At 39.7% G+C, this 12,927-nt stretch overlaps 1 protein-coding gene across 2 annotated transcripts in view; it reads right to left on the minus strand.

Annotated features, from left to right (window-relative positions):
• Positions 1-454: 454 nt before the first annotated feature.
• Slc28a2 (solute carrier family 28 member 2) overlaps positions 455-12,927 on the minus strand; it is a 34,233-nt gene continuing 21,760 nt past the window's right edge. For both annotated transcript variants that reach the window (XM_070026640.1, XM_070026639.1), the window contains exons 6-18: positions 11,500-11,641; positions 10,815-10,928; positions 10,161-10,238; positions 9,407-9,487; positions 8,692-8,772; positions 7,198-7,323; positions 6,987-7,117; positions 6,409-6,577; positions 5,993-6,190; positions 5,306-5,387; positions 3,428-3,526; positions 3,113-3,224; positions 455-965 (exon numbers count right to left, since the gene is read on the minus strand). In XM_070026640.1, the coding sequence (XP_069882741.1) occupies positions 848-965; positions 3,113-3,224; positions 3,428-3,526; positions 5,306-5,387; positions 5,993-6,190; positions 6,409-6,577; positions 6,987-7,117; positions 7,198-7,323; positions 8,692-8,772; positions 9,407-9,487; positions 10,161-10,238; positions 10,815-10,928; positions 11,500-11,641 (1,531 nt within the window). In that variant the 3' untranslated portion in view covers positions 455-847. The remainder of the gene's footprint in view (positions 966-3,112; positions 3,225-3,427; positions 3,527-5,305; positions 5,388-5,992; positions 6,191-6,408; positions 6,578-6,986; positions 7,118-7,197; positions 7,324-8,691; positions 8,773-9,406; positions 9,488-10,160; positions 10,239-10,814; positions 10,929-11,499; positions 11,642-12,927) is intronic.

Consider the following 12,927-nt stretch of genomic DNA (forward strand, 5'->3'; position numbering starts at 1 on the left):
CTGAGCCATAGCTCCACCTCTGGCTTTTTGGTGGTTAATTGGTGATGAGTTTCATTGACTTTCCTGCCTGGGTTGGCTTTGAACTTGTGATCCTCAGATCTCAACCTCCTAAGTAACTAGGATTACAGATGTGAGCCACTAGCACTTGACTTAGAAGTATATTTTGTTTACTGTGTAACTATATTAAAGAGATTGCAGGTTTGTGTGTGTGTGTGTGTGTGTGTGTGTGAGAGAGAGAGAGAGAGAGAGAGAGAGGTAGAAAAACTTATTAAATTATCATGTCTTTCCTAAGTATCTTTAGTTACATATGAAATACACGTTTCCTTACTCCCATCACATGCTAAATCACTTTTATAGAACACTATGACACGTCATTTTAGCAGTGTAACCAGAAGCAAAAATTCCAAGATTCTTTTAATATGTTAATTATTACCTGTTCAAATAGTAGCTCAGGAGAACACAAGAGGAATTTCCTGTTTGTTTCAACCAACCAATGAAAAAATGAATGCTAATTTTCATTATTGGGATACAGTCAATCAAAATGAATCTTTTACATGTTACTATCATAAATCTTAAAGAGTTTCTACAGAATGGGAATCCCATGTATATAAATATCTTTGCCATTAAAAAAACTGTTAAGAGGTGGGGAGGATCGGGTAGGAGGGTGGGGTAGGGGTATATGGGAAGGAATGGGAAGGGGAAACAAAGAAGGAGGCAACAATGCTTGATAAGAAATTTACTCATTATCTTGCCCATGTAATTGTAACCCTTCTGTACAGTATTTTCACAATAAAAAAAGAAAAAAAAACTGTTAAGATCAGCATTACTATAAAACTGGACTGCTGTCTTAGGCACAGACAGCATTGGTGTAGAGTTCACAGCAGTTAGTAAGGGCCATGGCACTGAATTCCTTGTCTTCCCAGGGACCCAAGAAAGAGGGTAGGCTGGTGCCATTCAGAGAAGTACTTAAATGAAAAGCCACAGAGATACACAGTGAGTTAGATGAAAAACAAGGCAAGAAAACATAATCATTAAAGTATACCAAGTATATGAAACTAAAGACAAAACAAATCAAGCAAGTACTTTAAATGTATTTTCTCATTCATAACTAAGTTAATAGACATTGTCAAAGAACCCTACTATGGTCCATTTAGATACTCCTTTTCTAGGTGTTTGAGGTAAAATCTGCATTGTAATGATATAAAATTAAATATTTTTCTAAAAATAATAATAAGGTATGAACCCAAGGCTATTCTCCTCTTGAGAAAGGAAATCTACTTAATTAAATAAATAAATAACACAAAAACGTTGTCCCTTTTAGATAATACCTGCTAATGACCCTCAGTATATGGCTTTAGGAAATCCACTGATAAACCATACAACAAGAACATAGGAATTACTATTATTGCAGACCACTGATCTATCCGGCTCATAATTCATCTTTTTTTGGGGTGGGAGGGGTCTGGTCGTGGGGCCTGAACTCTGGGCCTGGGCGCTGTCCCTCAGCTCTTCAGCTCAAGGCTAGCGCTCCACCACTTGAGCCACAGCGCCACTTCCGGCCTTTTTCTTTTTGCTTATGTGGTGCTGAGGAATCGAACCCAGGGCCTCAGGGATGCAAGGCAAGCGCTCTACCACTGAGCCACCTTCCCAGCCCATAATTCATCATTAATAGTACATCAAAAAGATATTTTTTGGAGAGCATTGGTTGCCTTCTCTGGTGGCAGCTTCCAAATCGACAGGGTAATACTCATTTACTTGGCCTGACAATCTGCTAACCAGCTAACTGCAAAATATCTACTCAACAGTGAACAGATCACATACTTATTTATAACTTCCAAAGCTAGCTTTAGCTCTGGAACCCAGACTCCAGATGGATGGACTGTAAATACCTTTTCACTGTAGTTATATAGGTACTCCCAACATGTCCAAAACTGAATAGGGTAAATAAAGTATCTATCCTCTTTCTTCCCATCTCTGGACTTAGTCCTCTTTCTTGCAATGAAAAAATGGCACTCCTTGGACCTACTTGCCCAAGCCAGAAAAAAGACAATCCCTTTCATCTTCATCACATCCCTTCCTCCTACCTAGTTGAGGATCAACACCACTGATTTTCCCTGGACTAGTACATCTTTTTCTTCACAACTACCTAAATTCAGTTCTCACCATCTCAACTACAGCAGTATGATTTTTGGTTTCCCTACTACCCAAAAGGCTACCAAAAAATATATCTTTTGAAAAAGAATAGTTAATCATGCCAGTATTCAAATTTTTCAAGGTCAAAATAAAAATTCCTTAGTGTTTCATGCAAGGCCTTTATGATATTTCAGCCTTATTGTCCTCACTTGCCTATGTGTACAAGTACACATACTTTTCACTTTGACAGTACCATACATTCCATTTCCTCATATCCATCCTTTTATGTGTCATTAGTTTTCAGTAGTGATATATTCTCTTCATGTCCTGGAATTAGTTGAACAAGTTCATTCTTACACTATGTAAACTAACCATGATTTTTAAATTCAATTTTTGTCTTTTTTTAAATGTGTATGCCAGTCTCTGGGGCTTGAACTCAGGGTCTACACTCTGTCCCTAAGCTTCTTCTACTCAAGGCTAGTGCTCTACCACTTGTGCCACAGCTATATTTCTGGCTTTTTTTGTAATTTAACTGAGATAAGTCTTACAGATTTTCCTGCCCAGGCTAGTTTTGAACCTCAATCTTCAGATTTCAGCCTCTTGAGTAGGTAGGATCAATTTTATCTTTTTTGGTCTAAATTTCTGTCTGAAGAAGCCTATATGTTATTAGCCACTTAGGGCCATCACTGAAGTTCCATGTCTTTCAGTAACAATAAATACAGTAGCTTCTTATCAGAGAAACAACCCTTCTTTTGACTCTCTACTCCTTAGCACCCTACCAACACAGTAGAACCTTGTTTGGCCAGGGAAAAATAACACAGATCTAGACCATCACAACTACCTATATCTTCTCTCATGTACTCTACTCAGTCTCCAGAGGACTATCTATCCTCAAGGCCTTATTTCTCATACCTTCAGAGGACTGTTTCATGGAGGACAGCCTGTAAGAAGAGGAAGCAGGGACTCAGTGATCACTTACCTCTGAAAGAGCTCTCTACAACACATATAGGTCTCATACGTTCTGTTGACAAAACTTGTGTTCAAGAAGGAGAGACAGTCAGTTTCAACTCCCCTGGGGACATAGAGGATTCCTGGAAAATGAAAGTATATACTGAGGGGGAAGATCTGACCTGTTCTTAGAGTTGTTTCTTGTTTAGTTCTGAATTGAAACACTGTAGAAGAGGAACCCTTCCTACTCAATTGTAGAATGGAGAATTAGATCAATGTTCTGAGAGATATCTTGTCATGACCTATGGAAATGATTTCAGCCAAGAGACCATGCTGAGGCACCTACCTGCCATACAGGCACTGATAAGGGATACACAGGCTCCTGTGAAGAGGGCCCTGACCACAACCTTAGAAAAGTCACTCTTCCGTTGGGGTGCTATTGATGCTGCAGACAACACAAGAAAGTTAAATTGATCTCTTCCCTACCCAGCAATTCCACGAGTCCCCATTTAGAAGAATGTAGAGGAAGAAAACCCAGCAGATAAATATGGTGATGGTGTTACTACCAACCACCTGGGGGTGCCAGTGCTTTCCTGAGAAGTATATATATATATACATTTAACGAGGGATCACCACTCAAACTTTTTTTTTGGGGGGGGTCGTCGGTCGTGGGGCTTGAACTCTGGGCCTGGGCGCTGTCCCTCAGCTCTTCAGCTCAAGACCAGCGCTCTACCACTTGAGCCACAGCACCACTTCCGGTTTTCTAGTGGTTTATTGGAGGTAAGAGTCTCACAGACTTTCCTGCCTGGGCTGGTTTTGAACCGTGATCCTCAGATCTCAGCCTCCTGAGAAGCTAGGATTACAGGTGTGAGCCACCAACACCCAGCTTCAAACTTTTCTTGAGTCAGGGATTATGCATTTGATATCTTCACTTCAATGGTTCTGTGAACATATCCAAAATGTATCTGGAACAAGCAAGGCTCTGAGTTGTGCTAGGCCATGTACAAATGCCTAGTGTTTTCCAGTTGAGATTGGTACTTTAAAGCCTGGACCAGAATTATACAGACCATTTTGAGCCAGAGGTCTAAGGAGAGCAACATTCACTTAACCCTTAGACATACATGCATATCCCAATACTAGATGCTATTTCACAATAACTATCAATCAGACATCAGAGTTAAAGCAATATAGATAGATGTTTAATAGAAGGGAAAAGATAAACTATAATGATCAAATTGTTCAATCAGCTACAAATAAATAAATTTAATGGTTCTATTCCAGAATATAATTGCCATAACATGGTTTTTTTATACACTGAATTGTATTTCTTCTTCTACTCCATTTATTCTATGATTCATTTCTAACTTTAATCTTCCAAACCACTGGGGATCTGCTAGTCATTCACCTGCCCTTGCCTTCCAGGACCATTCCACCTTCCTCATGCTATTCTTCCAATAATCAGCCACATTCAGCAATATCTCCATCAGTTCAATCTATTTCAAAGACTAATTCTTCCCACAATTGGTAAGTCTAAGCTTTTAACTCAATACTTTATCCCATGCACTCTTATTATCTATTCTATTGCTTTCATTTATATTATTTTTTTTTGTTTTGTTTTTTGATTGGTTGCGGGGCTTGAACTCTGGGCTTGGGTGCTGTCCTTGTGCTCTTCAGCACAAGGTGAGCACTCTACCACTTGAGCTACAGCGCCACTTCTGGTTTTCTAGTGGTTTATTGGAGATAAGAGTCTCACAGACTTTCCTGCCCGGGCTGGCTTTGAACGGCGATCCTCAGATCTCAGCCACCTGAGTAGCTAGGATTACAGGCATGAGCCACCGGCACCCAGCTTTCATTTATATTATTTTTATTCCTGTGTAAATCTTGATTCTATGGAGACAGATGGTGAGTAGACTAGTTTCAGAAAATATCTTTGTTACTAACTGAAAAAATTATATGTGTACTGTAGTACACATATATTTTAATGGAAAATAGAAATATATCATTATATTTTCTCCCTCAGGTAAAATAAAAATAACCTTGGGCATTTGATACAAAGAAAAAAGGACTCTGCAAGTGATTATCCAAGTTAACTGAAGCCTATAGGTCCCACTTCACATCAGTTTCTCTATCGAATCTCAACTTGTATTAAGCACCAAGAACAGCTCACTACAAAAGCTAGGATCTGGCTGGCTTATTGGAGAGCTGGGAAAAGTTAACAACTCACTCAAGCCTCCCAGTGTGATTCCTATGGAACTAAGATTGGCAAATCCACAGAGTGCAAATGTTGTAATGATTTCAGCTCTCACCTAGGGAAAACAAAAAATTGATAAGCAGATAAATTCAGTCCCATGTGTGCAGTCTTATAATCATGATAGACGTTCCAGAGTGCTTAGAGCACCTACTCTTTTCTATACTATTATAAGGAGCACACAAATAATGTTAAAAATAACTGCTTGCTGAGTTACAATGGAGATAAAAATATTCTAACCACCACGATAAAGGCTGTGAATAAGGAGAAGAAATAGGATGAGGATGAATAAACAGGATTATGTAGAAAGACAAAGGAAGAGGAAAAAAGAAGTAACTTCATAGCCATTTAATCATAAAAATGAAGAAGGGGGCTTAGACATCCAAAAAACTGTATCTTCTCTCAACTGCCTTAACTGTAAAGACTCAACAATTATAAAGTTAGGTCATTGCAGGGGAGAAAGAACCCACAGACCTTGGAGTAGTTAGCTCCAGTACCAAAAACAAGGTTGCTAAGAAACCATGCTTACTTTGTGATGAGGTCTGCAATCCTGGAAAGCACCTGTGGATCGGCTACCAACTTCTGTATTGCACTTTCTGTCTGCCCTCAGATATCCATTACCAAGACCTTGTGCTGGTTATGCTTTTCTGGATTGTCACTTACAGAAATCCACTGTTTCTCTCCCTCCATCCATTCTTCTATTCCAGATAGACGTCTGTTCTTATATTGAGATAGTTGCTGATAGGCCACAAATTCGTTTATGAAGAATTTGATTCCCACTATTTCAGCCACCACTGGACAGTCTGCCCACTCTACACCCATCATAAAAACCATGGGCCTTAGGACATAGGAACAGATGACCTGAGTAAAAGAAAGAAACCCAAGGGGGGGGGAAAAACAACAAATAACAAAAGTCAGGTGCCTGTTGCCTTTTCTGGAACTTTGATCCAGTCTTTTCCTCTTCTCTTCCCTCTCTTCTTAATGCTTTCTCCTAGCTTACTGTGAATCCAGAGGACATATTAAATTCAAAGATTATTTAACCACCAGGAGGAAGAAAATCAACAAATGTAATCCTATACCTGGAAGGTGAGCCCATGTATATTCACCAGTTCTCCCAGCCAGGAGAGAGTAGCATTGATGAATGCCAAAACAGCCAAAAAGGCAATCAAATTTCCTGCTACATTAGCAACAAGTGCTATGGCATCTGTAGCTCCATTACTGGCAGCTTCCAAGATATTCTTCTCTTTCCTGTGGTTATCAAGCATGAGGAAAGAATGTTACCTACAGCAGTTTCAGGCCCTCAAAGAAGAGTAAGCATTTCTTTGTAGTGCAGGAAGTGCGTACAAGACCAGTGTGAGGGGTGGTGGAGTTCCTTAGTGAGTGCATTTGTGGAGATTAGAAGTTGTATCAGATATAATGACCATCTAATTACACTGATACCAAGGTCAGAGAGGATGGGAATACCAGAAGCTAGAGGCAGGTGTAAAGCTTAAAGCAAAGAAAATGAAGATGAGTATCTGGAGGCAGAGACAGGCAAGAGGGAACATGGAATCTCATTCTTCCTTTTGGGAAGGGTTGAAGTCTGTGTTCTCTACAAGGCTACTCCTAACTTCAACTGCCTCACCATCTCTCAAGTTACATTCCTCCTCAGACTCACCCACGATGCAGTTTCACTCCCTCTTTACTCTTGAATTTGGACTCTTCTACTTCTGGATATACCAGCTTAGACAAGGCAAGAGCACAAGGGGCAGCCATCACGGAGGCAGAAATCAAGGATGATGCATCAATCTGTAATACCAGACTGAGGTCAGCATCACTGTAGAACCCAGCATGGGCTCATCCAGGAATGATCATGTGGCTGTGCCTACTCCAAAGGATATGAAGGCTCCCAACACAGTGCCTGCGATGGTGGCAAACCCTCCAGTCATCACTGCATGGATTTCAGAAAGAGTCATGTCTGCAAGGTAGGGACGGATGAGTAGAGGTGCATCTGTCTATAAACGAGAGAATAGTCATGTTCCAAGAGGGTATGATTCCTTATGCCAAAGTCCCAGCCCCGTCCAGAGACTCAGTTTATTACACACATAGTGTGAGTGCTATTCAATAGACAGACAGCCTACCAGGTAAACAACAAGCTCTGCTCTTTGCTTTTCCAGAAACTTCCTCACTCCCCCAGCACCTAATCATGGTATCACCTCACCAGTGATGTGTTCCTTTGTTTTCAGTGTCTAAAACAACACACTGGCTGAATGAGTTTGTGGAATATAGCATATTTCCTGAAGACATATTAGACCCTTACATATATTCATTACATGAATTACAAATCACTGATTGAAGCCATTTTTATGAATGAATCAAAAGAAATAATGTCTGTGAAATCTATAAAATTAGAAGGCCCAACTATGAAAGCTACATTTAGCATATACCTAAGATTTATCTATCATGTAATAGGTACCAACTAAAGTATTGATGTACTATACTAAATTTGAGGGATATTAATATGAATAAGGCAAAGTTCCTCCTCTTAAAAGATTATAGTCTAGCAGGCCAAACTAGAATGATTATAGATAATCAACTTACATCCTTGGGAGAAAAAGACCTCAGAAATAACTACTTGCTAATTTGACAAGCTATAATCCCTAATGTTGAACTGATGTCAACAGTGTCTCTTGAGTACCTACTCCATTCAAGACAAGTATTCTACAGACACATGTATTATGGGAAAAAATTTTCATGTTAGTCCTGAGCAAGACAAGCTGTTCCCTCATTGGAGACTCTCAAAAAGAAAGGTTACAGGAAGTTGAAGGAAGAAAGGGGAATAATACTTGGACCAGGTCATTTGCCCATATTTCCATGTAAGAAGTTGATTCAAGTCTAGGCTAGAGGATCACCAGTTCAAGGCCATCCTGAGCTACATATTGAGTTCTATCTAGTACAGCCTGAAGCTGTATAACAAGGTCTTTAAAAAAAATCGAGACTGGAGGCTCATTCCTATAATCCTAGCTATTGAGGAGGCTGAAATCTGAGGACTGTAGCTAAAAACTAGCCCATGCTGATAAATACAAGAGATTTTTTTTAAATCTCCAATTAACCAGAAAAAAAGCTGGAAGTGAATGTGTAGTTCAAGTAAGTGTCAGCTTTGAGCAAAAGAGCCAAGTGGCCCAGAGTTCATGCCCAAGTTCTGGCAGAGAACGAGATGTGGGGGTTGGGGGGAGAGAGAAAAGAGAGAAAAGGAAGAAGAGTAGTACCAGTGGCTAAAACTGTCCATTCATATTAAGTGTGCCTTAGTAAGCATTTTTAGGCATTAATGATGGAAGCTAGAACTGAGTCCTCTGAGTTTAAGAAGGACTCAGAGTACTTACCATCCCCACAAAGATGTTTCCTGCTACAGCCAGGGTCTCTGTGGCAGTGGTTCCCATGGTGATTTGCAAAACCCAGGTAATCTAAAAGAATTCAGAGTACTAATCCATCAATATCAGGAGGCTTGGAGGATGTCCAACAAAACCTCTATTCCTCCTGACACAGAAACTGATAAGAAAACTCAAGGCTACAAAAATGGTGTCACAAAACAAGTTGTAAACAACCTTAACCAAACCATGGGCTTCTTCAATTCAAGAGCAAGTATATTCAAACTGTATGAAAAGGTGGTCCAGCCTAGCTTTTCTCCCTGCTCTGCCCATTGGCCCTAGGACCTGGCTGACCACTTAATATCAGAATGCTTAGGAATGTTTGCCATTTCTTTTTTTTTTTTCTTTTTTGGCCAGTCCTGGGGCTTGAACTCAGGGCCTGGGCACTGTCCCTGAGCCTCTCTACCACTTGAGCCACAGCACCATTTCTGACTTTATCTGTATATGTGGTGCTGAGGATTTGAACCCAGGGCTTCATGCATGCTGGGCAAGCACTCTACCACTGAGCCACATTCCCAGCCCCGTGTTTGCCATTTCATATTGTTTTTACAGAACAACATACTCTACCTCCTATGGATGAGCATATTTCCAAAGTGAGGGTCATTTTTATGCCCTTGACAGATCCCAAACTGGAGGCCCATCTCCTAACTTATATAGGAAAATGACTCACCTTCTGAATTACCCACTGCACGAGGCCCAGATAATACAGAATGGACATCACACATCCAAAGAAAAGGATGATTGGTAAGGACTGTAATAACAATGTTGGGCATCTAGTGAGAGATTACTTTATATGATATATATGTACATATATATATATAATATATAATAAGTAAACTGTTTCAGCCTTCTAAATGTAGATGTCAGTATTCTAGTTTTGTTTAGAAATTCACTATATTTTAGGAATAAATTCTAAATATGCTGCAAATCCTTCAGTACTAACAAGATGTTTCTGAGCTTTTCTTCCTATCACTCTTTCATCCAGTTTCAAGATAGTAATTATCAAATGCAAGGGATAGATGCTGTTTCCTTTACTGATGAAGTTAAACTCTTATAGTCATATTGGTCTACAGGCTAACTGATCTTTTCTTTTTTTCTTTTCTTTTTTGCCAGTCCTGGGCCTTGAATTCAGGGCTTAGGTCCTGTCCTAAGCACCTTTTGCTCAAAGCTAGCACTCTTACCACCTGAGCTACAGCTCCATTTCTGGTTGTTCCTGTTTAATTGGAGATAAGAGTTTCACACACTTTCCTGCCAGAGCTGGCTCTGAACTGTGATTCTCAGATCTCCGCCTCCTGAGTAACTAGGATTACAGACAGGAGCCACCAGCACCTGGCTGGCTGATCCCTTAGACATACATTTCTTCCTTTGTTTTACTCCTCAACCCCTCTACTGCTCATCTTTCTTGACCATGAAACAGACATAACCTGAAAAGCAAAGACATTTTGGATCAGCTCCTCCCCGAAGACAAAACTGGAACCAGCCACAGTGTAGTTCAGGAAAATCTGAAGAAGGGAAGGGGAGAATACAGAAAACAAGAGTGAATCCAGACAGGACACACAAGAGAAGATGGGATCTGCATCTTCTGTGATTAGGATTTACTGCTGGGACTAAAGTTGGTTTCCCTTTCACCGGCTTTGGGTAAGCTGTGTCCCCACAAGTGACTCACTGAATAACACTCAGCAGATCAGTTATCTCATATATTTTGCTGTACTCCATTACTTTCTCTTTTTACAAACAGATCTTACACCAACACCATTAACATGATGCAGCCTAATCTTATGCTTCCTTCACATCTCCCTTCTCTACACTTCTTTTTTTGTTGGTCATGAGGCCTGGGCACTGTCCCTTAGTTCTTCAACTTAAGTCTAGCACTCTACCACTTGAGCTACAGTGCCACTTGTGGTTTTCTAGTGGTTTATTGGAGATAAGTCTCACAGACTTTGCTGCCCGGACTGGCTTTGAACAGTGGTCCTCAGATCTCAGCCTCCTGAGTAGCTAGGATGATAGGCGTGAGCCACCAGCAACCAGCTCCTTCTCTACACTTCCAAAAGACCAAACCTTTCATTCAGTTTTCATACCTGGATCTGTTCCCCCAGCCATTGAAATGTATTAAATCCAGGATCTGTTCTGATGACCACGATCCCAAAGACAAATTGAAGACCCAAGCCCCAAAACACCGTTCTCCAGGACACCTACAATCAATAAGAAAATCAATCCAATATAAGTTCTAACCCCTATTGGACAATGCATGTGTATGAAATTTTAAAATGGATATATATGCCCTAGGTGAAACCAATCTAAGATTTTAATGGTAAGTCTAGGATAGAATGGTGTAGGGAACAGAGAGAATGTTAAAGAAAAATATGACAGGAATTTATAAATCACAAAATATGTCCAAGTCCAGATTATGTATTGAAATGTGATATTGCTATTTTTTACCTGAACTAGACCTACCTGCAATTCTCCAAACCTCTGTCTTCTGAGTAACTGGGATTATAGGCATGCTTTATAATACCAACCAGTTTTATGCCTTTTAACTAATACTTGACACATACAATTTTTTTGGTTGGTCGTGGGGCTTGAACTCTGGGCCTGGGGGCTGTCCCTTAGCTCTTCAGCTCAAGGCGAGCAATCTACCACTTGAGCCACAGCGCCACTTTCTGACATACATATTTTTAAATTATGTAATGCTCTACACAAAAATTAGTACCTGGGCCTTGTTGTTATGTAATGTTATGATCAACTTGAATACCCAAAACTCACTGCACTGTGGTGTTTGGAGCAGACAAACAGGACGAGGATGAACATACAAATTCCTGCAAAGGAGATTAGCTGTTCCGGCCTTTGAGCGGTGTCAAGAGCCAACCACAGGATGAGGCCAACCACTGAGAGTCCTGAGAACCCCCTGAAGAGGGAAGACCAAGTCTATGTTGTCAATGCAGTAAATGAAAAACAATAAATTCACCTCTGAAAAGCAGAAATTCAGCCCAAGAATAAGTGAAATATCTCAATAGTTTGTTGATTAGAGAGATATTTTGAGAATCATTTATCTAGTAGTTCTCTAGTTTCTACCTCTTTTCCCCCAACTTTTTCTTACAATCAAATCACAAACTTCCTTTTTCTCAAGCTTCCATATCAATGAGATGTGATATAAAAACTTAATCTTGAATAACCAAAAGACTAAATCCCAAAAGGAGGAAAAGTATGCACTGAGGGCCTGTACACAATTTTTTTTTACCACTCTAAGGTTAAGATTAAAGGCCTAGTCACAAATCAAGTATTTAAGGGCTCATGGTCCTTTCATGTAACAAACACATTTGACTAATGACAGACTGGTATTCTCATGTCTGAGTGTTAGAGCCCTTCGAGTCCAAGAAGAAAAGAATTAGAAAAGAGATCAGGGATGAAACCAAAACAAAAAGAACACAATGTTCACTGAGACACTTCTGGAGCAAAACAATGAAATTCATTATATGTCAGAATTGGAATTTGGAGCCCTTCTCCTGGAAGCCCATCTCATGAAGTAAAATCTGACTTTCATAATCCATTTTGCTTAATGAATAAAGTCATTTTAAGCTCTATTTCCCTAGTGTCAAATAATTATAACCCAAAATTTAAGTGTAATCTGATATTGTATCTCCAAATTATCATTGTTATAAACATTAACAAAATCTATTATCTGTGCATCCACCAAGGAAAGGGGAGAAATAAGAACTTTGTAAATAAAGTTGTAAAGTCATTCTCTTAATCCTGACTTATGACCAAAGCACATGTGCATGCCATGGATAGATGAGCTATGGCTACTGTAAATCCAGTACAGTATATATTAAACAGGAAGTTTGCTTCTAAATTCTAAGGAAATGTAAAAGACATCCAAGGGTGCAAGAAGTATGGAGGACTAGAGAAAAGAATGTATAAAATGTAACAGGGATTATAGGAGAAATAGATGACCAGCAAATCAACTTCATAAGTTTTTGTAGCTGCTAATGTCTTTGTTCTGATTCCTTCATTGAAGAAATGCATGGATTTTTCTCATTTCTGACCTGGGCTCTAATGCTTAAAGACACAGAAACTTTTCTCTGAAGCCGAGTCCCTCCTGCTCCCTGACAATGTTAACCCATGAATATAAGAAACTGGACTTAAATCTGGTGATTAGATGCCTGTTGCTATTTGTGCTCCACAACAAATTTT

The sequence above is a fragment of the Dipodomys merriami genome, unplaced genomic scaffold, assembly GCF_024711535.1.
Source record: "Dipodomys merriami isolate MVZ:Mamm:240054 unplaced genomic scaffold, mDipMer1.0.p SCAF_185, whole genome shotgun sequence".
NCBI classification, from domain to species: domain Eukaryota; kingdom Metazoa; phylum Chordata; class Mammalia; order Rodentia; family Heteromyidae; genus Dipodomys; species Dipodomys merriami.